This window comes from Numida meleagris, chromosome 1, assembly GCF_002078875.1.
Source record: "Numida meleagris isolate 19003 breed g44 Domestic line chromosome 1, NumMel1.0, whole genome shotgun sequence".
Classification (NCBI taxonomy): Eukaryota; Metazoa; Chordata; class Aves; order Galliformes; family Numididae; genus Numida; species Numida meleagris.
Window position 1 is genome coordinate 15,422,874 of NC_034409.1, and position 18,792 is coordinate 15,441,665.

Below are 18,792 nucleotides of genomic sequence, written 5' to 3' on the forward strand. Positions count from 1 at the left end.
TATTTTTGAAGAATGCTTTCTTTAAATTCAAACACTAAGATTTTTGAAAACATCTGAAAACCAGAAGATGTTCTGTGCCTTTAAATAGTGCCTTCATATCCAAAAAAATACTTTACACTCGCTGTCAATGACTTATGCAGTATACTGCAACTCAGTTACAGTTATGCTTTATTTATTGTCCTTTATCACGGAATGGCTGAGGTTTGCAGGTACCTCTGGGTCCATCTGGTCCAATCCCTGCTCAAGCAGCAACACCCAGAGCTGCTAGCCTAGGACCATCTCCACATGGCTTTTGCCAACAGTTTTCATAGCATACTGGTATTTAAATTAATAATTTGAAATAAAAAATAATAAATTGTGTTTACTCTGCTACCAAACTGTAGTTGGAAGATGGACTATGTGGTATGACTTCGTAATGAATTTGCAATCAATGTACAGCATACGCTGTACAATATAGAATGCTGTAGCAATTAGTGATTTATAGGATGTCATATTTTCATTGTTTTAAATAGCAAGTATACATTAATTAACTGTATGTTTTCTGCTTTCAGAGAGTTAGTTTTATATACAGTTTTATGACAGATCAAGAATGGGAAGTGGGAATGGTGCATCTAAAAAGAGAATGTCTTTTAGTTGAGGCAGAGTAACGCTTTTTACATTCCAGAAGAAAACTATAAGTCTGTTCTAAAGCCACTTTACTTGAAACTTCAGTTGAGCTGATCTTAATTTAGCAGAAAGCGTACATGTATGATTTTTGGCCAGAGTAGACTCCTGTTTAAAACGACTGTAGACATTTCACAGTTCAGTAGAATATCACCAGATATTCATCAGAATATCAGAATATCCAAAAAACTTTTACAGTGAGGTACTGGCACAGGTTACCTAGTGTTGTGGTTGATGCCCTGTCCCTGGAGACTTTCAAGGTGAGACTGGATAAGGCCCTGGGCAACCTGATCTAGCTGTGCTGTCCCTGTTCATTGCTGGGGAGTTGGACTAGATGGCCCTCAGAGGTCCCTTCCAACTCTAAGGATTCTATTATTCTGTGACCACAATAAGAAACATTCCTCAACCCTGTCATTTGTTAGATGTTTTATTTTTTTGTTGTTATCCTCCTCAAAAGAGCCAGTTTCAGAGGATTTCTGTAGTGGATATCTAGTGCTGCTGTCACTGTAGGAGAATCCAGTATTTATGATGCTGTCTTCATAATTCTGAAGGTTTTACAGAGAGTTCATTCTGTGAAATCCGTCTTTGCCTACTTTCATTGAATGAAAAAGATAAAGTAAAATAAAAATTCTTAACCATAACACAGTGTAATATCTTGTTTGCTTTGTGGCATGGAAGACTAACTTGAATAAAAATTTTCATTCACAGAAGAAACAGTAGATATGTGTTGCTCAAATTGATCATTTACTCTCATCTTTTTAGGAGATGGGGATAAGGAATTGTTCTTTAAAGCTTCGCTTCTGTATGAGTTTTATTCATGTTGTCTTTGCATCTTACATAATAGTGGCTAAGGTTATGTGATGTATTAAACTTCTTTTCTTGCTCTTTTGAAGGCTTCAAAGCTTCCAATGTCGATAATTATAGTGGGAGTAGGACCAGCAGAATTTGATGGTAAGTGTTTTAGTGTTTTTTTTCTAGAATGTTTTATATTTGTTTACATATCTGTAATGTGTGGCTTTTGAAACACATACTGTTCTTTACATAATATAGAACAAGCAGTAAGTACTGTTGACATTTCCAGCTGGATTGATTGATAACTCAGTATGATTATAAGCTACCATGTCTGGCTGTGTAGCCCCTCAGGCTCTCTCTTCGAGTCATAGAACTATATGGGGGCTGAGCACTTACAGTGCTCTAGAAAATGGGGGGGTGGGGAGAGGAGTAAAAGAAGTATACTCAAGTAATTTTGAATTTCTGAAACATCAATATTTAGTTGCCTTGTGATGTATCAGTTGACTGGAAATATTGATCATCAGTTCTTACCGCAGTAATAAAATACAAAGGAAAATAAGTTTGAGGCAGTGATCTGTGTTAAGCTGGGTTTCACTTTATAACAGAAGTGAGCCTTACTGTCTAGCAGCAGTGGGAGAATATTACAGCAGGAAAGAAATCACCACAATTATTTACATGTTCTTTCATAAGATGTTCTGGAATAGTACTCTCTATTCCAGTGATTTAGGCACTTCAGTTATTTGAACTAATTTATCGCCTGGCATCTTGCATATCACCACGACATGAAATGTAGATGCTCCGTGTGTATCTAATCTTCAAAGTTATACATCCTTTTTTTTCCATTTGAGTACTTCTGGTTAGACAGTATGTCTTCATCTGTACAGATACATAATGTAAATAGTCATTAATGACTGTACATTTTAATTCTTACACAAATATTCTAGGAGTATGGAAAGTGGTATATTAAGTATTGTTTAAACATTGTATTCCTTGAAAAGATTGTACAGGTGGACATTTATTCTTCAGATGATTGTATGCCACAAGCAAAGGGAAGATACCATTTGTTTTCATAAATGCACAAATGGGAAATTTGCAAGCTTTATGTTTCCTCCAGAGAATTCAAACTCTAGTCCTATATTACTTATTTATCTCTCATCCCTCCTTTGCCCTTTCCCTTTCTCCCTGTTTGTCCAGTCCTTGGGTTTGCCCAGACTCCTCTTGATTCAGTCTGGACATGTGTGTTCTGTCATCCTTTTACTTCTGGAGGTTGTCTTTACAGAGTTCTTGGGGTATCACCCCTATAGCTTTTCTTAAAGCAGGATTCTGCTTTAAGAAGACTTCAGGATACAGTTTCCATCTTTTGGGAGGAACTATCTATCTGCCTGGGGGTAGGAAGGGCCCTACAGAGGGATCTGGGCAGGCTGGGTTTCTGGGCTGAAGCCAATGGGATGAGGTTCAACAAGACCAAGTGCTGGGTCCTGCACTTTGGCCACAACAACCCCAGGCAACACTACAGGCTTGGGGCAGAGTGGCTGGAAGACTGTGCAGAGGAAATGGACCTGGGGGTATTGGTCAGTGCTCTGCTGAACATGAGCCAGCAGTGTGCCCAGGTAGCCAAGAAGGCCAATGGCATCCTGGCTTGTATCAGAAATAGTGTTGCCAGCAGGAGCAGGGAAGTGATCATCCCACTGTAATCAGCCCTGGTGAGGCCACACCTCAAAAACTGTGCTCAGTTTTGGGCCCCTCACTACAAGAAAGATAGCGAGGCCCTGGAGTGTGTTTAGAGAAGAGCAACAAAGCTGTTGAGGTTTCTGGAGTACACACCTGAGGGGGAGCAGCTGAGGGAAATGGGATGGTTCAGTCTGAAGGAGGCTCAGGGGTGACCTTATCGCTCTCTACAACTACCTGAAGGGAGGTTGTGTGAGGTGGGAGTCAGCCTCTTCTCCCACGTAACTAGCAAGATGAGAGGGAATGGCTTCAAGATGCACCAGGGGAGATTCAAGCTGGACGTTAGGAAATAATATTTCTCCAAGAGAGTGGTCAGGTGCTGGAAAGGGCTGCCTAGGGAGGTGGTGGAATCACCTTCCCTGGAGATGTTCAAGAAATGTTTAGATGTTGTACTGAGGGACATGGTTTAGTGGCAAATATTGGTGATAAGTGGACGGTTGGACTGGATGATCTTATAGGTCTTTTCCAACGTTGGTGATCCTATGATTCTGTGATTCTTTGGACTTAGACTCCATGGGTGAAATTTGTCCTGTAGATGTGTGCCAAATCTGTAGTCCTACAATGCTGAAGAGGACAGAGAAGTATTTGTCCCACATGCAGAAGTTCTTTCTAGAGAACACAATTTGATCATCTTTGATGCCAGCACTGAAAAAGTGTGTGTGTAGGAGCATGTACTGTCTTAAAATTTAGAGGCCAGTCAAGCCTCAGTTCTGCTGTAGAGAGACTAAGCTACTCCTCTCCGGATACCACTGCCCAGTCTAGATCTCAAAGCTTCTGGGGGCTGCCAGAGGGGTCTGGAGTTCCAATAGATGGTGGGCTTACTAGCTGTCTTTGGAAGAAATATATTTTTTCGTTTTGTTTGAACTTGGTTGCTGGTGGTTTTATTTATGCTTTCGAGTTCTTGCGTTGCAAAAACTAGCATTTGAAAGTTTGCATTCAGTGAGCTCAGCCCCGTTTGTAAACACCTAAGAAGCTCCAGTGCTGCAGGGCTTTAATTTTCATATAGTGTACTGGAAGAAGAGTTGTGGGATTGTTGATTTAATGGCTGATCAATGATTTGTGATCCCAGGTCCCCCCATTGCCATGCTGACCAGAGAGCAGGCATGCCATTTAATAGAAGCCTGGAATGGCTTCTGGGTATATGGACAACTTCAGAGATTTCCTGGACCCTGTTCAAAAAGATGCAAGAGTTAGCAAAAAAAAGTTAACAATGTTCTTTTAAAAGCTCCTAATTTGTATGTCATTACAGCCATTACATTCCCAATATGAATGATATTACCATGTTGTGTTACGTTCTTTGTATCTTCTGTAACAACAATTCCTGAATTTTAATTTTTGTCGACCTATAATGGTATGAACATAGCCTTACCAAAATGAAATACTTGCTGTTTTGGGAATCAGAAGGATATGGTGGCCCTTATTGTGGTGTGTTTTGTTCTGAAGATGATGATAAAGACAAAATGTAGGTATCATCAGCATGAAAAAGTGCAAAATAGCTACAGTGCATGATGTAAATGATCTTAAGAGTTACCTAAAGATAGCAATTGTTGTTTCTGTTGCCCTAAAGTGTAGATTGACTAAAGTTTTTCTCAGTAATGTTTTTTTGGGAGGAGTAGATAAACTCATAGGCAAATCCATTTGTTTCTTTTTTAAGCTATGGAAGAACTGGATGGTGATGTAGTCAGGATTTCTTCAAGAGGAAAGTTTGCAGAAAGAGACATCGTGCAGGTGGGAGAGAAAAATTTTTCTAATAATTATATTTTATTGATCCTGTTTGTTTTGAATTCATGTTCTGTCCTTCTTCCTTCCTTTCATTTTGCTGTAGCGCTGATGAACTTTATCTTGGGATGTTTGTAAAAACTTCAGAAACTCTTTGAGATGCCTTTTTAGCCTTTATATAACACAAAATACTAGATGTGTGTTCATTAGAAATGGCCCCTAACCAGCAGCACAGAAATAAAGTCTTAGGGTTATACAGCAACAGAAGAATAGTTAGTTTCATTTGTATTCCAGGCACTGTAGTCTTACTGTGAGTCTGTTAAGAAGAATTGCAACAGTTTTGGAAATGAGCAGTACCTAGACCTCTAACAAATGCATGTGAAATGCCTAGGGTGTCTTTCCATTCCTCTGAATGCCAGTCCAGAAGACTGTGGGTGTCTCCCATTTCCTGTGACCTGTCTGCCACATACAACCATGCAGATGTCTCATGCCTTAAGGTACTCCAGATGATGACAGACATCTCCATTTAGGTGACTGAATCAAACACTAAAAGTGTTACTCTTACCTGCATGCCGCATGCTGCTCCGCTTCTCTGCTCTGGTTCTGTTCCTTCTCTTTACAGTTGTTCAGTCAGCCCTGTAGTTCTCATTGACACCTAAGCAGTCACACGCAGGGTGGTATGGTTGCTTTGTGTGCACATATTCACCATAATTATCCTTCTTCCCAAGGGCAGTAGATTTCTAAAAGTCCACAGGTTTTCCAAAACATTTCATCAGTGCCCCAGCATCCTTTCTTCCTACCTCATTATGTACCACGTGGACAGACTTAATTTCGTAATTGTTTTTTTGATTAAAAAAAAAATTGCATCAGAAACTAGATGCTATTTTTTTTTATTTTCATGGGTAAACCAAACACAGAGAAAGGATTTGGTGGCTCAGCATTCTAGTCCATGCTAAAGGAAGCACTGAAGCTGACAGTGAAAAGCAGCAAACTTCTCAAAAATCAGATCAACCTGATGACTGTAGAAGGAATTATGTCTGTCTAAGATGATCTTTCAGGTCTTTTCCAACAAAAATAACAAAAAAATAAAAGCAAAAAGTAAGGTACCTAGACTAAGTCAGCTATAAACAAGCTGGAAGTGCTTCTGGACCCCAAACTAGTATTTCTGCAAACCCTGAGCCATGTCAGAATTTTTAAAGCTAATTCAGACATTTCAATCATGCATTGCACTGTGCACTTTAAATATATGCTAGGTAGTTATACATAATTCCTCTAAACAACAGCAGCTCCAAAATCTGCCGCTTTTACATTGAAAGACCATAAATAATGGGTTCTTCAAATGTTCTTCAGATGTTCTTCAAAACTTCTTCAAATGTTATAAAAAAGATCAGTGAAAATGTTATGCATCAGAAACATTCTACTTTTTTCTGAGATAAAAAATAAAACTAAATAACTTTTTTCAATTTTTTTAGAATTCATCGCGTATCAGAAATGTAATAAAACATTTACTTGCTATGAACATCTTCCATTCAGAACTTTGCCCCAAGACATACCAGATAAGCTGAAGGCAGTACTATTTTGTGCTCTTTCTGTCTAAATAATAACAAATACATGATGTGCTAGCTACATAAATAAAAAGGGATAATGTCAAACCCTTGAAGTTTAGTATGACCTTTGTTTTGTATATGGTAGGATGAAAGTGACTTGCTTTTATAAAATTAAATTCTCAAATGTGAAAGATCACGTTTTTTTTTTATTTTAGGTTAGTTAAAATTAGTTCGTATAGCTAACTGTTAATTTTAACAGTTGGTACATCTGTTATATTTACTACTGACTGCAGTTCAAGGAAAGATTTGACCTTTGTTTTTCCCTCCTTGGTAATAAACACAGGTATTGTGGGGACTCTGAACTATATGCTTACCAGTTCTTCCTTGGTTTACTGAATTTCTGCTGCTTTGTTATCCTCTTTCTGTTTAAGAAGTTTTGGCAAAATACTTAACTCATAGTAATGTACGTATAGTTTCTGTTGAGAATTTTGTATATTAAAATTTTAAATTAAACTCTCAAGCTAAAGGCAAAGCATTTTGCATTCTTTCCATTTGCCTTTGATCTTTCTGATATCTTTCATTCTGCTCCTCTACCACTCCTACAAGTTCTTTGTGGTAGCTCTAGGCCTTGCTGTGCGTATGTGTATCTGTATGTATGTTTCTGTCTGTAGTTCCTTAAACTCTTCTGATACCTATATCCCATAAGGAGAGGGGAGGGAGAACTAATTTAGGCCATCCGTATTGCGTAACTGCAGTGTTGAAATAACCTCCCTTTGCTGCAGAAATTGTGGTCTGAGTTTTCATGTCTGTAAGTAAGGTGATCTCTTGAAATGGAATACTTTCTGGTTCTTAACCCAGATTGCATATGCTTTTTTACATAAGACTGCCATTGCATTAGGAAATGAAAACGCTGAGCTTATCCCTTCACAGCTCAGTGTGTAAGCCTACAGGCTACAGAGGTTTTTCCATTTGTTTGTTACTCTTCTAACTTCATGCTTTTGGGGACAGTGAGATTTATTCTTGCCAATAAATTGATGGAGTTTAAGAAGGAGCAAGCTGTTGAAACTGAGCAGTAGCTTACTGACTTCTGAAAACTAGTGATGGTTTTTTTGTGTGTGTGTGTGAGAGAGAGAGAGAAAGAAAGGAGTCAGTACTAGAAAATGTCACATCTTGAAAATACTAGAAAATGTCAAATCTGCTTGTTTCTTATATTGAAAAGTCACTGAATAAATGTAGAAGTGGCTATTACAGCTAATTATGGAACTGCAGATGTTTTGCTTCCTGGCTTAGTACCCTAAATCAGTTTCCTTTTTGCCCCTTGTTCTCCCACCTGTATAGTTGCATGGCCTTACTGCTTGCTCTTGTAGTCTCATGATGATGACAGTCTGCTCTAGCTGGCCCTGCTTGAGCAGCTGGGATGGACTAAACAATCTCAAGTCACTTCCAGCCTCAGTGGTTCTGTGACTTTGACATCATCTTCAAAGGAACTGCAGATACACTGCTTCCTGGGGAAGTGCTCTAACAAGTTGCTGTTTATGCTTAATTTGGTTATGCGTTTCAATTTAGCTCAGCACATTGCAGATACGTAGGGTTGAAGCTGTCAATTTGAGAACTCCATCATCTGTGGAGTTAGGCAAAGAGTCAACTGAGTTGAATCCCTACGTAATCTATAGCGATACTATGCGCTCAGAACAATTTCTATTTTTCAGTTATTTTCCTTTTGATGAGCAAGCTATGTTTTCCATATGCTGCTTCTTTTGAGCGTTTTTTTAATATTGGCTCCACTGAAAATACAGAAGTTGATTGCAAAAAAAACCCCAAAAACAAACAAAAAAACACCACCATAGCAGAATGGTAGGAAAAAACATCTAGTTTCATAAGTCCAGGGTGAGAATTGCTTTTCAAAACTGATGAAAAAATAATTAAGTTCTTTATTGATAAAATGTTGTCTTCATCATTTTTTTTCCAAGAGTTCCTTTATTTCTTTAATACATTAAGTAGATTTCTTTTATTTCTTTCTTTCCTGGAAAACTGTCAGAGTCTCAGGAATGCAATGTAAGCTGAACTCCCACTGTAATTCAGTGGTCCCCTAATCTTGAAAGCTTTAGTGCTTTTTAGAAAAACAAAAATTAATAGAAAGCCATGGTTGATGTGCATCCAAGAAGACAGAATGTTTCAGGCTGGGATAATGGGGAAAAGAGTCTGCTTATTTTAGTGTTCAACCAAGAGCTTAGAGATCCCAGGGTTTGGCTTCTCAATCACTTCTGGTTTTATTGAGGAGTATTAAGTGAGAAAATTCTCCAATCAAGTTTTCTCAGTTTCCCTTGAGGAAAAAGGCACCATTAGGATTTGTATTCAAGCATAGTCTAGTATATCAGTACCAGATGTAATTTTGGACATTGAATCCCAGTTTTGAAAAGTCACCCAGCTGCAGTCCTGCGATAGGCTCCAAAATCCGAGCAAGAAACAGAATTCCTAATAAACCTTCCTTTTGGCACAGCCTATTAACGTAACTTAACCCACCGCATCTCTGCATGCTGTCTGTTGTGAAGAAAAATCAAGGAGCCTAGATTGTTTCTTTTTTCCTTACCAGCAGCACAAGCATCTTATTATTGTGAATTCCAAGGCAGAGCTGGTAGCTGCCTTTTTGGGTCTTGCAGGTCGGGGTTCTTTTTTGAAATCCAATCTTTTTTTGCTTAGGGTCCTGATACGTTTGTTGGTATTAGGTAAAAAATATGGTATTAGGTAAAAAAATATTACCCTACTAAGTATAATGAAAAATGACCAAGATTATAAAGTCATCCTTTCTGTTTTGTTCACTTCAGATAGCAAACATTCTCCCTACAAATTCTGGTAGGTGAGGCCCATGAATAAGACATGTAAGCCAAAAATAGCTTTGTATGGAAGAGGTTGAGAGGTATTCCAGGTATGTCAATAAAGCACATAGCTGGTAACCTGAGCCAACCATGGTTTGAGAATATGTTTCTATTAGAAAATGGATTTTTCTTTTAGATATGTGTATGTATATAAAATATATATAATATAATATAAAGTGTGTAGGGTAGTATATTAATATGCCTTTACTACCTAGATAGAACTTTCTCGTTTTTATATTTTAAGATGTATTTTGTGTCTACATCATGACCTGTGTGAACGTGTCTTTTCTTTTGTAGTTTGTGCCATTCCGGGATTACATTGACAGAAGTGGAAACCATGTGTTAAGCATGGCGAGACTTGCTAAGGATGTTTTGGCTGAGATTCCAGACCAGTTTCTGTCCTACATGAGAGTCAGAGGAATAAAGCCATCACCTGCACCACCACCCTATACACCTCCTATTCATGTGTTACAGACTCAGATATGAGCGCTCCAAAGTGCTCAGCATTTAGTGCAAGTCAAAAGTCTCTGGATGCAGCAGTAGCTTTTTGGAGCTAGAAAAATTCTCTTTGCATACCAAAATTCTTCATGTGGTTGCATGAGCAACTGAAAAGCTTTTAAAAGCTAGGATCAAAAAGTTGATGTTCTGAGTCTTTTTTTTTTTTCTTTTGACAAAAGCCCTACTTTTTTTGATCTCTTTATTGGGGAGGAAAGCACAAGTCAGGATTTCAACTCAGAAGATATGTCCTCTCTGAATACTGTGTGTACATAAATGTATAGGAATGCTACTCCTCTGTATCAATGTTTACATGTTACTATTTTTAAATTTCAGTACTTTTATAACTATTCTTAAGAATAAAAATTTGGAATATTGATTCACACATCTTCTAGCTTGCAATAGTTCGTCACGAGATCACAAGAGAAGCAATATCTCTTTGAAGGTTTGTCCAGACAAATACAGATGAAAGCTAAGAAAAGGACAAGTAGGTGTGTTTTCCAGTACCTGAATTGCTTCAGTTGGTTCTCAGTAATCTGTCCGTTTTACGGTCTGAGAATAAGCTCCTAAAATGTGAACGTCATAATTACATATGACTTCTGACTAGGTCCAAATTTCAAGGGGGAGGAACGTGTATTTTTTCAGAGATTCTCCAGTTTCTAAGTTTATCTGAGTTTACAGTTTTTTAAACTAGCTACTGAAGCAAATTAGAAGAGTTACTTGCTATAAGTAATTAAAGAAAATTACCTCAAATCAGAACTTTGAGTATTAGAGTTGACTCACTGAGCTCATTAAATCTTATCATGCATTCCTTAAAGCGCTGGAAATTTTGCATCAGAAAAGTCTTTTGGAGTGATTACAGCAGATGTTTTATAATGGATCATTTTAAACTTAATTTAAAATTACAACATTTTGTCTAGATTGCCCATTCAAAGGGATGCTGGCTCTTAATATTTGGGTTTATATTGTCATTTAATCACATTTCCATTCAGGATGCATGAATGATAATGTTAATTAACTGGTTTAAAAATTGCACAACCATGTTGCTTTGTGCACAGTTTTGTGTACTGAACTACCCAAAAATTTTATTATATGCCTGTTCATATATAATTATGAAATGATTTTGCATGTACAGTTTTTACAAAATACACAGTTTTGTGAGTTTGTGTCAGATATATTTTATTTAGAACTAATGGCCTTAAATTTCACAGAACTTCTGAAATGATTGTGAGTTGCCTTCAAATACTGTTAAAATTGAACATTTTTAATTTTGTGTGTGTCACAGTTGTAACTGTCTTGTAATGTAACTTTTTTTCTCTGCATATAACCTGTTTACTACTTCTGTTTCTTACTACTGTATGTGGTAATGTACAGTATGAAACTACGGTGCGTTTTTTAAGCATGAAAAGTTTTTTTCCAGGAAATGTATCTTCAATATTAATGGCATACAACTATGTAAATGCAGAATCTTCCATTTTTAAATATATTTAAATTCCTTCAGTCTCATGCAGGAAGTTCCTTTTTTTCCAGATAATTATCTGTTAGTAAAAAATAAATGTAAAAAATACTAAAAAGTGTTTTTTGTTAAAAAATAAATATTGTTTTATTTTTATTTGAAAACAGTTTTTACATAAATATGGACTTTAATTTTCTCACTAAAACATGTGTTTTTTTAGTGGATTGATGTTGCATGGATGAAATTTGATACCTGACAAATTTTGATGAAAGTGCATCATAAAGAATCAGTTTAAATCTGCCGAATGGTGGTGGTGGTCTCCTTCCGTCCTCTGCATTTATTTTTCATACTTGCACTGTTGGCATTTTAGAAATAGCTGAATTGATGCCGCACTTCAGTTCCTTCATTCTACCGTTTTATTTGTTCACAGCAGCCCGTCTATTAAGCCGTTTTTCGTTCTAAAGCCAGAATGACCAACTTCTTTTACTTGCATTCCAGTTCTTCCAACTTGTTATTTCTTCACTGTTTATCTAGTACTTAGATATCGATCAGGTGTTTTATCTACTATTTCTTTATTTCAGACCGAGTTAGACAAAAAAATGAAGAGTAAGTTCATTAGCTGTCATTTAATCAGCAGCTTTTATTAATGTGAAGATTGGTCTTGTAACTAATTGTTACTTGTAACAAGTGAAGGAACTTGCAAGGATAGGTATGATTTAATCAGTTTAATTAATAATTTAGTGATTGATCAGAATTATTTTTTCTATCCAGCCCGAGTACCAAGCTGATGTATTCTACACTGCTTTTCCTTCTGTTTGGTATCGGAGTGTAAACCTAAGTTGAGTCATGGAAGGAAAAAGATGTAGTTGGTGGCCTCCATATTCTGGTGGGAAAAGGAGACTTTCCTGACTGGTGACATTGCCTGTTTGTTTGACGTCTTAATTCTGCAGTGTGTATAAGACCATTACGTAGGCTCACAAGGTGAGCTCAGTCATGCCCATAGTAAAGTTGAGAGTTACTGGTCATAATTTTCATTTCTCTGGAATACCAGTCGCATGGCGCTCTCCCACTGGCTGTAACAGAGGAGCAGCTGTCGGATGGACAGCAGAGCACAGAGGCTCTTGCCAATTTGAGGTAATGCTGCCCAGGCTGGGCTGTTGTGTTTTACCACTTTGTATTCCATGCATTTCATAATTCTCCTCTTGTTCTGTATATAAGAACGTGGCTATTAAAGGCCTAGAAAAAGATACGTAATGCCTCTGTCGCAAAGACTGAAGCAAAACAACACAGAGCATTCAGGATGCTAATGCTAATGGTGGGTATGTGCTGCATCAAATAGGAAGCTTTGTGAGATCAAAGAGAAACGTTTAAATGAGAGAGGAGTTTTAGACCTTGAGCGGCAAACCAAGTGGTGTGTGTGGGAACTGCAAGAATAGTGAAATGCTGACACATGAAATCACAAGCGTGCTACCAAAGCTCGGTAATACTACGACTGTGAAGTAGCAGAGAGGTTTTATATTTCATAAAGGTAAAATATGACAGGTGACAAAACGAGTTGCCCTGAAAGGGAAGCTCCCTGAGGAAAGCGCGCTTCCTTTGGTATCTGTCTTTGAACAGATGTTTTCCTTGTCATCAGTGCAGGAAGTGCTGTGGCAGAGTGCAAACTGTACCAGTGTTCTTCCAATTAGGAAGAACGCTGCTTCATGGAGAACAGAATTTGAGAGTGGCTTTTATGTTTGGTTCAGATTAGTCTGGAATTGTTTGCTAGTCTGGAAGGAGAAATTAGTTTGATTTTAGTTACAAAAACAGAATGTTGTAATTGTAGGGAAAGGTGGCAGCCTGTACAACAGAATTCACGTGGACTTCAAACCAGCTTTAACTCTGTACACAAAAAGGTTCGTCAAGTGTAGACCCCCGAGAAATACTTGAAAGAGAAACAATTCAGAAGAACAGGTATCATCTGAGAAGATGCATTTTGAAAAGATGGAGATTCAAAGCTAAATAGGGTCAGATTAAATTCACTCCGGAATACTTTTTAAAAAATGATTGAAACAATCAGGATGATACATGATTGTCCTCTTTGAGAAGTAATAAAAGGACACAAAATGACAAATTATGCCAGTGCAGCAGGAAAGCAGGGAGCATAGTAAGAGGTTATTACGACTGTATCAGAAGTTTTAAACAGAAATGTCAAAAAGAATAAAAAAGGAGTACTTGTTGCTAGGGATAAATGTGAAAGATACGCACAGACAAGTGAAAAAAAAAAAGTAAGTCTCAAGAAAGCTGAAACGCTCAATGTCTTTTTCCTTCAGTCATCATAGAAGAAGTATAATAATTATACGGCCAATTCCAAATAATGGTAATTATTACCTAAACCTAGGCTTACGGCTACCAATGAAAATGCCTATTTTTTTGGAAGAGCAATATAATGAGCTTTAGGATAAGGGAGAGAAACAGCCACCGTGTCACTTTATTAAATCTTTAAGTTGACATTTTAAAGGCAAAGCAGGAGGTGACAGCTTCGTTTGAAGTGTTATGTAATCCCAAATTGGTTAGACTTTGTTCAGAGAAATGCTAGTACTCTTTCATTGTCAAACAGGAAAAGTGTATCCGTTGGCGTTCCACAGGGACCTCAGGGGCCTGTCTTGCTTTTGGTGCTATTTGGTGACTGCCATTGATGGTGCAATTTATGGAAAGTTTTTATTGAATTAGCAGGTTGTATTCACTGTAGATAGTTCAAACGTTTTCAAATATGAGTTTAAAACTTAAATTTTATGGGTTAGAAAAAATAGCTATAAAAGAGCAAATTAAATGAGTGAAGATAGGTGAGAGTGCTTAAGCAACAAAAATCTGTCTAATTGCGGTATTTCGTGGCTGTGCAACAATTCTGGGGAATATCATCAACAACAACAAAACAGAGGTTCGTCCTGGTTTCAGCTGTGATAATTTTCTTCATAGTGGCTGGTATGGTGCCATGCTTGGATTGAGGATGAAAATGATGTTGGTAACACAGAGATGTTTTAGTTCTTGCAGAGCAGTGCTTACAGTAAGAGAAGAAGCGTTCCAAGTTCTTGTGCAGTGGGGGGCTGGGTGTGCTCCAGGAGCTGGGAGTGGACAGCAGCAGGACAGCTGATAGAAACTGGCCAAAGGCATGTCCTGTACCACTGCGCCGGGCTGGCCTCTCTGCCAGAGCCTGGCTCTAACTCCTCTGAGATCACAGTGAGCTTCCACAGCAGGGGTCAGCGTGACATCAAAACTTGCCCTACTGATGTGGAGAGCAGATGGGTATTAGCATGGCAGAAATATTTTCAGGAAGGCTGACCACGACCATGTAGAGCATTAGGCTGTTGCTTTGTACTGCTCAGTTTTTCACATCAAATGTGCTCTTACTTTCTTTCACAGCGCTTTACAGCATTAGTACAAATTCTCTTCATCACTCCGTAACAGATTATTGTTTCTCTGCCTCTAACTTGGTATGGCATGATTTCAGGTTTAATTTCAAGCCAGTGTGTTGATGCTCATTGCTATTAGTGTGTGTCTTCCCTTAGCTGATTGCAGATGACTGCTATTTTCAGGATGGATTTCTAAACAGAGGGCATAAAGTACTGTATTTCTGAGCGTGCATTTACTGCTAAACACTAGACAGTATTAAATCATCGTTCGGATTCTTATTTGGTGAATTTGTTTTGCAAATAAAGGCATTGAGTCAACTGAGCTTTTGTATCCATCACCCCGTGCCACGGAATTCTGTGAGATAGGAATGGTGTGAGATACCTGCCTCCATGTGCCACAAGGTGCCACTGCCTTGTGCTGTGCAAGTGTCACAACAGCCCTCTGAAGCCACTCCTTGCTGTGGCCATGTGCTGAGTGATTTCATCGCTTCTGAGCTGGTCCATTCCCCAGGGAGCAAAATCCCACCCAGCCTGAAGAAGAACATGATTGTCATAATAACGGGGTGGACATGGACATGCCCTTGCCATAGGCTCTTATGTGGTTCGATGTTCTTTGGGCTGATCATGAAATCAAAGCAATTGACTGCATGTGCAAAGTGATTAGCAATGAAGGCTGTCTTCAGCTGAGTGTGCCATGGGGATGCAATCATCAGGAAGAGGGAAGCTGCTGGGAAGCCGATCGGTGGCTTTCTGTGAGCACAGAAATTCTGTAGGCTGGGGAACTTCTCTGCAGAATGGAATGGAGTAAATAATTCCCTTAATGTGTCATTAAATACTTCATTGGCAGAAAGCTCCCCAAAATACAGAAGTGAGCGTACTGCCTTGTCTGATCACTTTCTGTGAGCAAGAGGAATGGAAAATACCAATAGATTGTCAAACCTGGAGGAACAAAGGGGAGTTCTGCAGGAGTCTCTCATGTCTATTGCTGGTAAATATTGTCATTAATACTATTAACAGGGATTAGAGGCTACATTTATAAAACCAATGAATGTGTCAGCTCACCAGGGTTACAGGCTGGGAGGCCTAGTTAGAATTCAAGAATGTTTTAGATAAGTGGGAGGGAAGGTCAGGAACCAGTGAGATAAACTGCTGTGAAAAAAAAGTAGGAAGCACTGCATTCAAGAGGGGAATAAATAAGCACGAGTGGGATGAAAACAAAAAATACCTGGATAAACAGCAGTTCTGGAGTTAATAATCTGCAGATTCCAGTTGTACTCTGAACTGAATATGAATCAAATTGTGATACTGTTACACAAAAAGCAAAGATCACTCTGAATGGTGTTAACAGTGGTAGTTTGTGAGAGAAGGGAGGTGGTCATTGCTCTGTGCCAAGCAGTGCTGAGCCTTAGCCTGGTGCTGTGTCTGGACCACATCATTCTGAAAGAGTCCAGAAGAGAACAAGAACAGGAGGTATTCAGTCATGGAGGAAAAAACTTAAAGCACTTGGGTATGTTTCGTATGCAAAAGATCAGAGGGACCATGATAAATGCATGTGCTTGTGCAAAGGGGTGCTGCAATGAGCTATTCTCAAAGGTCAGAGATGACAGATGAAGCTATCGTTTTTGGCAGCAAGAAAGGCTTATATGGGATGACAGACAAAATTTCCTAACTGGAGAGCACCTTCTAATGTATCTCAGGAAAATTGCATAATCTGTGATTTAGAAATTGTTCTGAACAGGTTAGGCAGCCACTAGGGCTGGCCTCCCTCTAAGCAAGATGATAGTGCATTAAATAGTTAAATATCCTCCTGAAGTCCTGCTCATTAGTCCTGTAAATGCAGGCAACCTAATTAAGAGAAAATAAAGAATATTACATGCAGAGAGGAGACAGAGGTTCTGGAGTGAGAGATATGAGATGCACTTTGGGGCTAATGATGATTTCCTTTGCTAAATCAGTCTTTCCAACTGGAAAAGAGCAACAGGAGAAAATGTCATCTACCACAAAGTACTTGGGCAGCCAGTGTGGTGTGGTCATGGAAAAGGGAAGATGGGACCTTGGAGCAGCAATGCTGGGGTGGCTTGGTTAGGTGGTAGGAAGGCACTAGGAGAGCCATGGAGGGCTCTAGTGAGATTTCTAGTGAGAGTCTGAAATGCTTGTGCTTGTAGGTGTATCTGTCATCCATCTTCAGAGAGATGAATTCAAATGGGCTGGTGTGGATATTTCCATTATATAGACAGGTGAGATTGCCAGCTCCTTGTTTGTGACCAAGGCTAAGAGGAGAGCAAAGTTCTTCTCAAGGTGATGGTGAATGCCAAGGGAAGTGCCAGGTGAGCTGGTATCAAAGGATATTGAAGTGGAAGGCTCTGTGTGCAGATCTAAGAACTGCAAAGAGATGCTAAAACAGCAGTAATTCTGGTGTGTTTTAGTGGGAAACTTAATGAGCTTAGGAGAGAGCCAACATCGTGTTACTGCCTGCAGCACATGGGGGTTGAATCCCCCGGTGTTCCAGCCAGAGCTGACTCCTGGTGGCAGGCAGATATGGAGGGGAACAACTCACCTCTTCTGCCTAACAGAGAAATCAGCCTTTCTGTCAGATGAGCTGTTTCTACTGCCCATCTCCACAGCCATCCTTGCTCCTAGAGGCGCATGGGGAGCACAGCCATCAGGGTGCTCTGTGGTGGAAAAGGCCTCAGCCCTGGGGCTGTGTGCAGGCCTCTTCTGTGGCTGCTGGTCCCACAGGGTATCTGCGGGGCTGGGAGAGAGGAGGCAGTGAGGGGCCCTCCAAAGGCCTTGCAGCCCCTCCCCTGCTCCTGAGGCCTCCTGATTTTCAGAGGAGAGCAAAGAGCCTCAGGAATGAGCTCCAAGGAATGGAATGAGTAGAAGCTGTGTCCAGCGTGGCCTCCAGCATGATGCTGGCAGCCCTGGAACACCAGGTCACCATGTCATGAACTGGGCGCCGAGATCTCTGTCTACTTCAGATCTTGCTGTCTGAGGGCCTCAATTCCCCAGATAAATAGCTACAGTCAATCTTCCTGATGTGCTCAGCCAGCTATGGTTACCTGTCATTAACAAGAGAACATTGCGTGTGTTGTAGTGACTGATGTGTAACAGCTTGTGAGCCAGAACTCATAGTATAAGCATGTGGGCTGGTGGGGAAAAATCAACAGAAATATTTCCTGTGATTCATTTACAGAAAGGACATAGGAGGTGATGTTAGTTCCGCAGGATTCATAACACCAGGTGACACTGAAACACCGTTCCTTCAGTACCAACAAATGGCATTTTCCTCATATCTCTAATTCACTCACTCACGATAGAGGATTAGCTCCCTGATAAAAGAACTGCAGCACCCTTTAAGAGGTGCTGCAACAGAGCTGTAATTGGACTAACATTATCAGATGCCCTTAAATCTGTGCTTTGCATGTTTGTCATGTAAAGCTTCAGAGATAAATGCCTTCTGCATGTGGAGGGAAAATCATTTTACGATGGAAGTGACTGGTGAATAACGCTCTCTCCCACTAACCTCCTTTGGAGCTAATGGTTTGCTCCTCTGGCTAGAGTTGCAGACATTCTTTTGTTGCAACCGTGACAAGTATTTGACAAAAGAAACCCCACTGGCTTTAAAACTGATTCATCCTCATTTTCTGCTCTCTAGACTTCCTCAAAATGTGTCATTTTTCTGTAAGTTAGATCCATACAAGCCTCCTTTGCAAATGTCACTTTGGTAGCCCTTCACGAAGCTTAGAATAGAATTCAATTTTTTTAGCATTTTACTCAGTAGAATTCACCCTATGGAGAAATCACACCTTCTAATGAAATTAACTATTTACCCCTCACTGAATTCCCTTCAGCATAAGAATAGGTGTTGCAGCAGATAAAGCCTTAAAAAAAAAAATAAAACCCAGAAGTGAATTGCAGGCATGCTGCAATTGCTTCTGAAGTTATTTTCCTCATCTTGCTAAGCCTCTTGGTGGAATACAAATGGGAAGAAGGTGATGCCTTTGAGAGTGAGGAAAACCACTGAATCGCAGCATTTCATTACCTGAGAGAGGCTGTCAGCTGCGTGGCAACATTTCCCTCTGCCCTGGAAGAATTAACAAGAACAGAGAGACACATTTTCCACA

The 18,792-nt window shown here is 39.3% G+C and overlaps 1 protein-coding gene across 4 annotated transcripts in view; it reads left to right on the forward strand.

The window, feature by feature from the left end:
* The window catches only part of CPNE8 (copine 8), a 94,920-nt gene extending 83,343 nt beyond the window's left edge, over positions 1-11,577 (forward strand). For all 4 annotated transcript variants that reach the window (XM_021384639.1, XM_021384642.1, XM_021384640.1 and 1 more), the window contains exons 18-20: positions 1,557-1,614; positions 4,838-4,911; positions 9,623-11,577. In XM_021384639.1, coding sequence (XP_021240314.1) covers positions 1,557-1,614; positions 4,838-4,911; positions 9,623-9,811 — 321 coding nt within the window. In that variant the 3' untranslated portion in view covers positions 9,812-11,577. The remainder of the gene's footprint in view (positions 1-1,556; positions 1,615-4,837; positions 4,912-9,622) is intronic.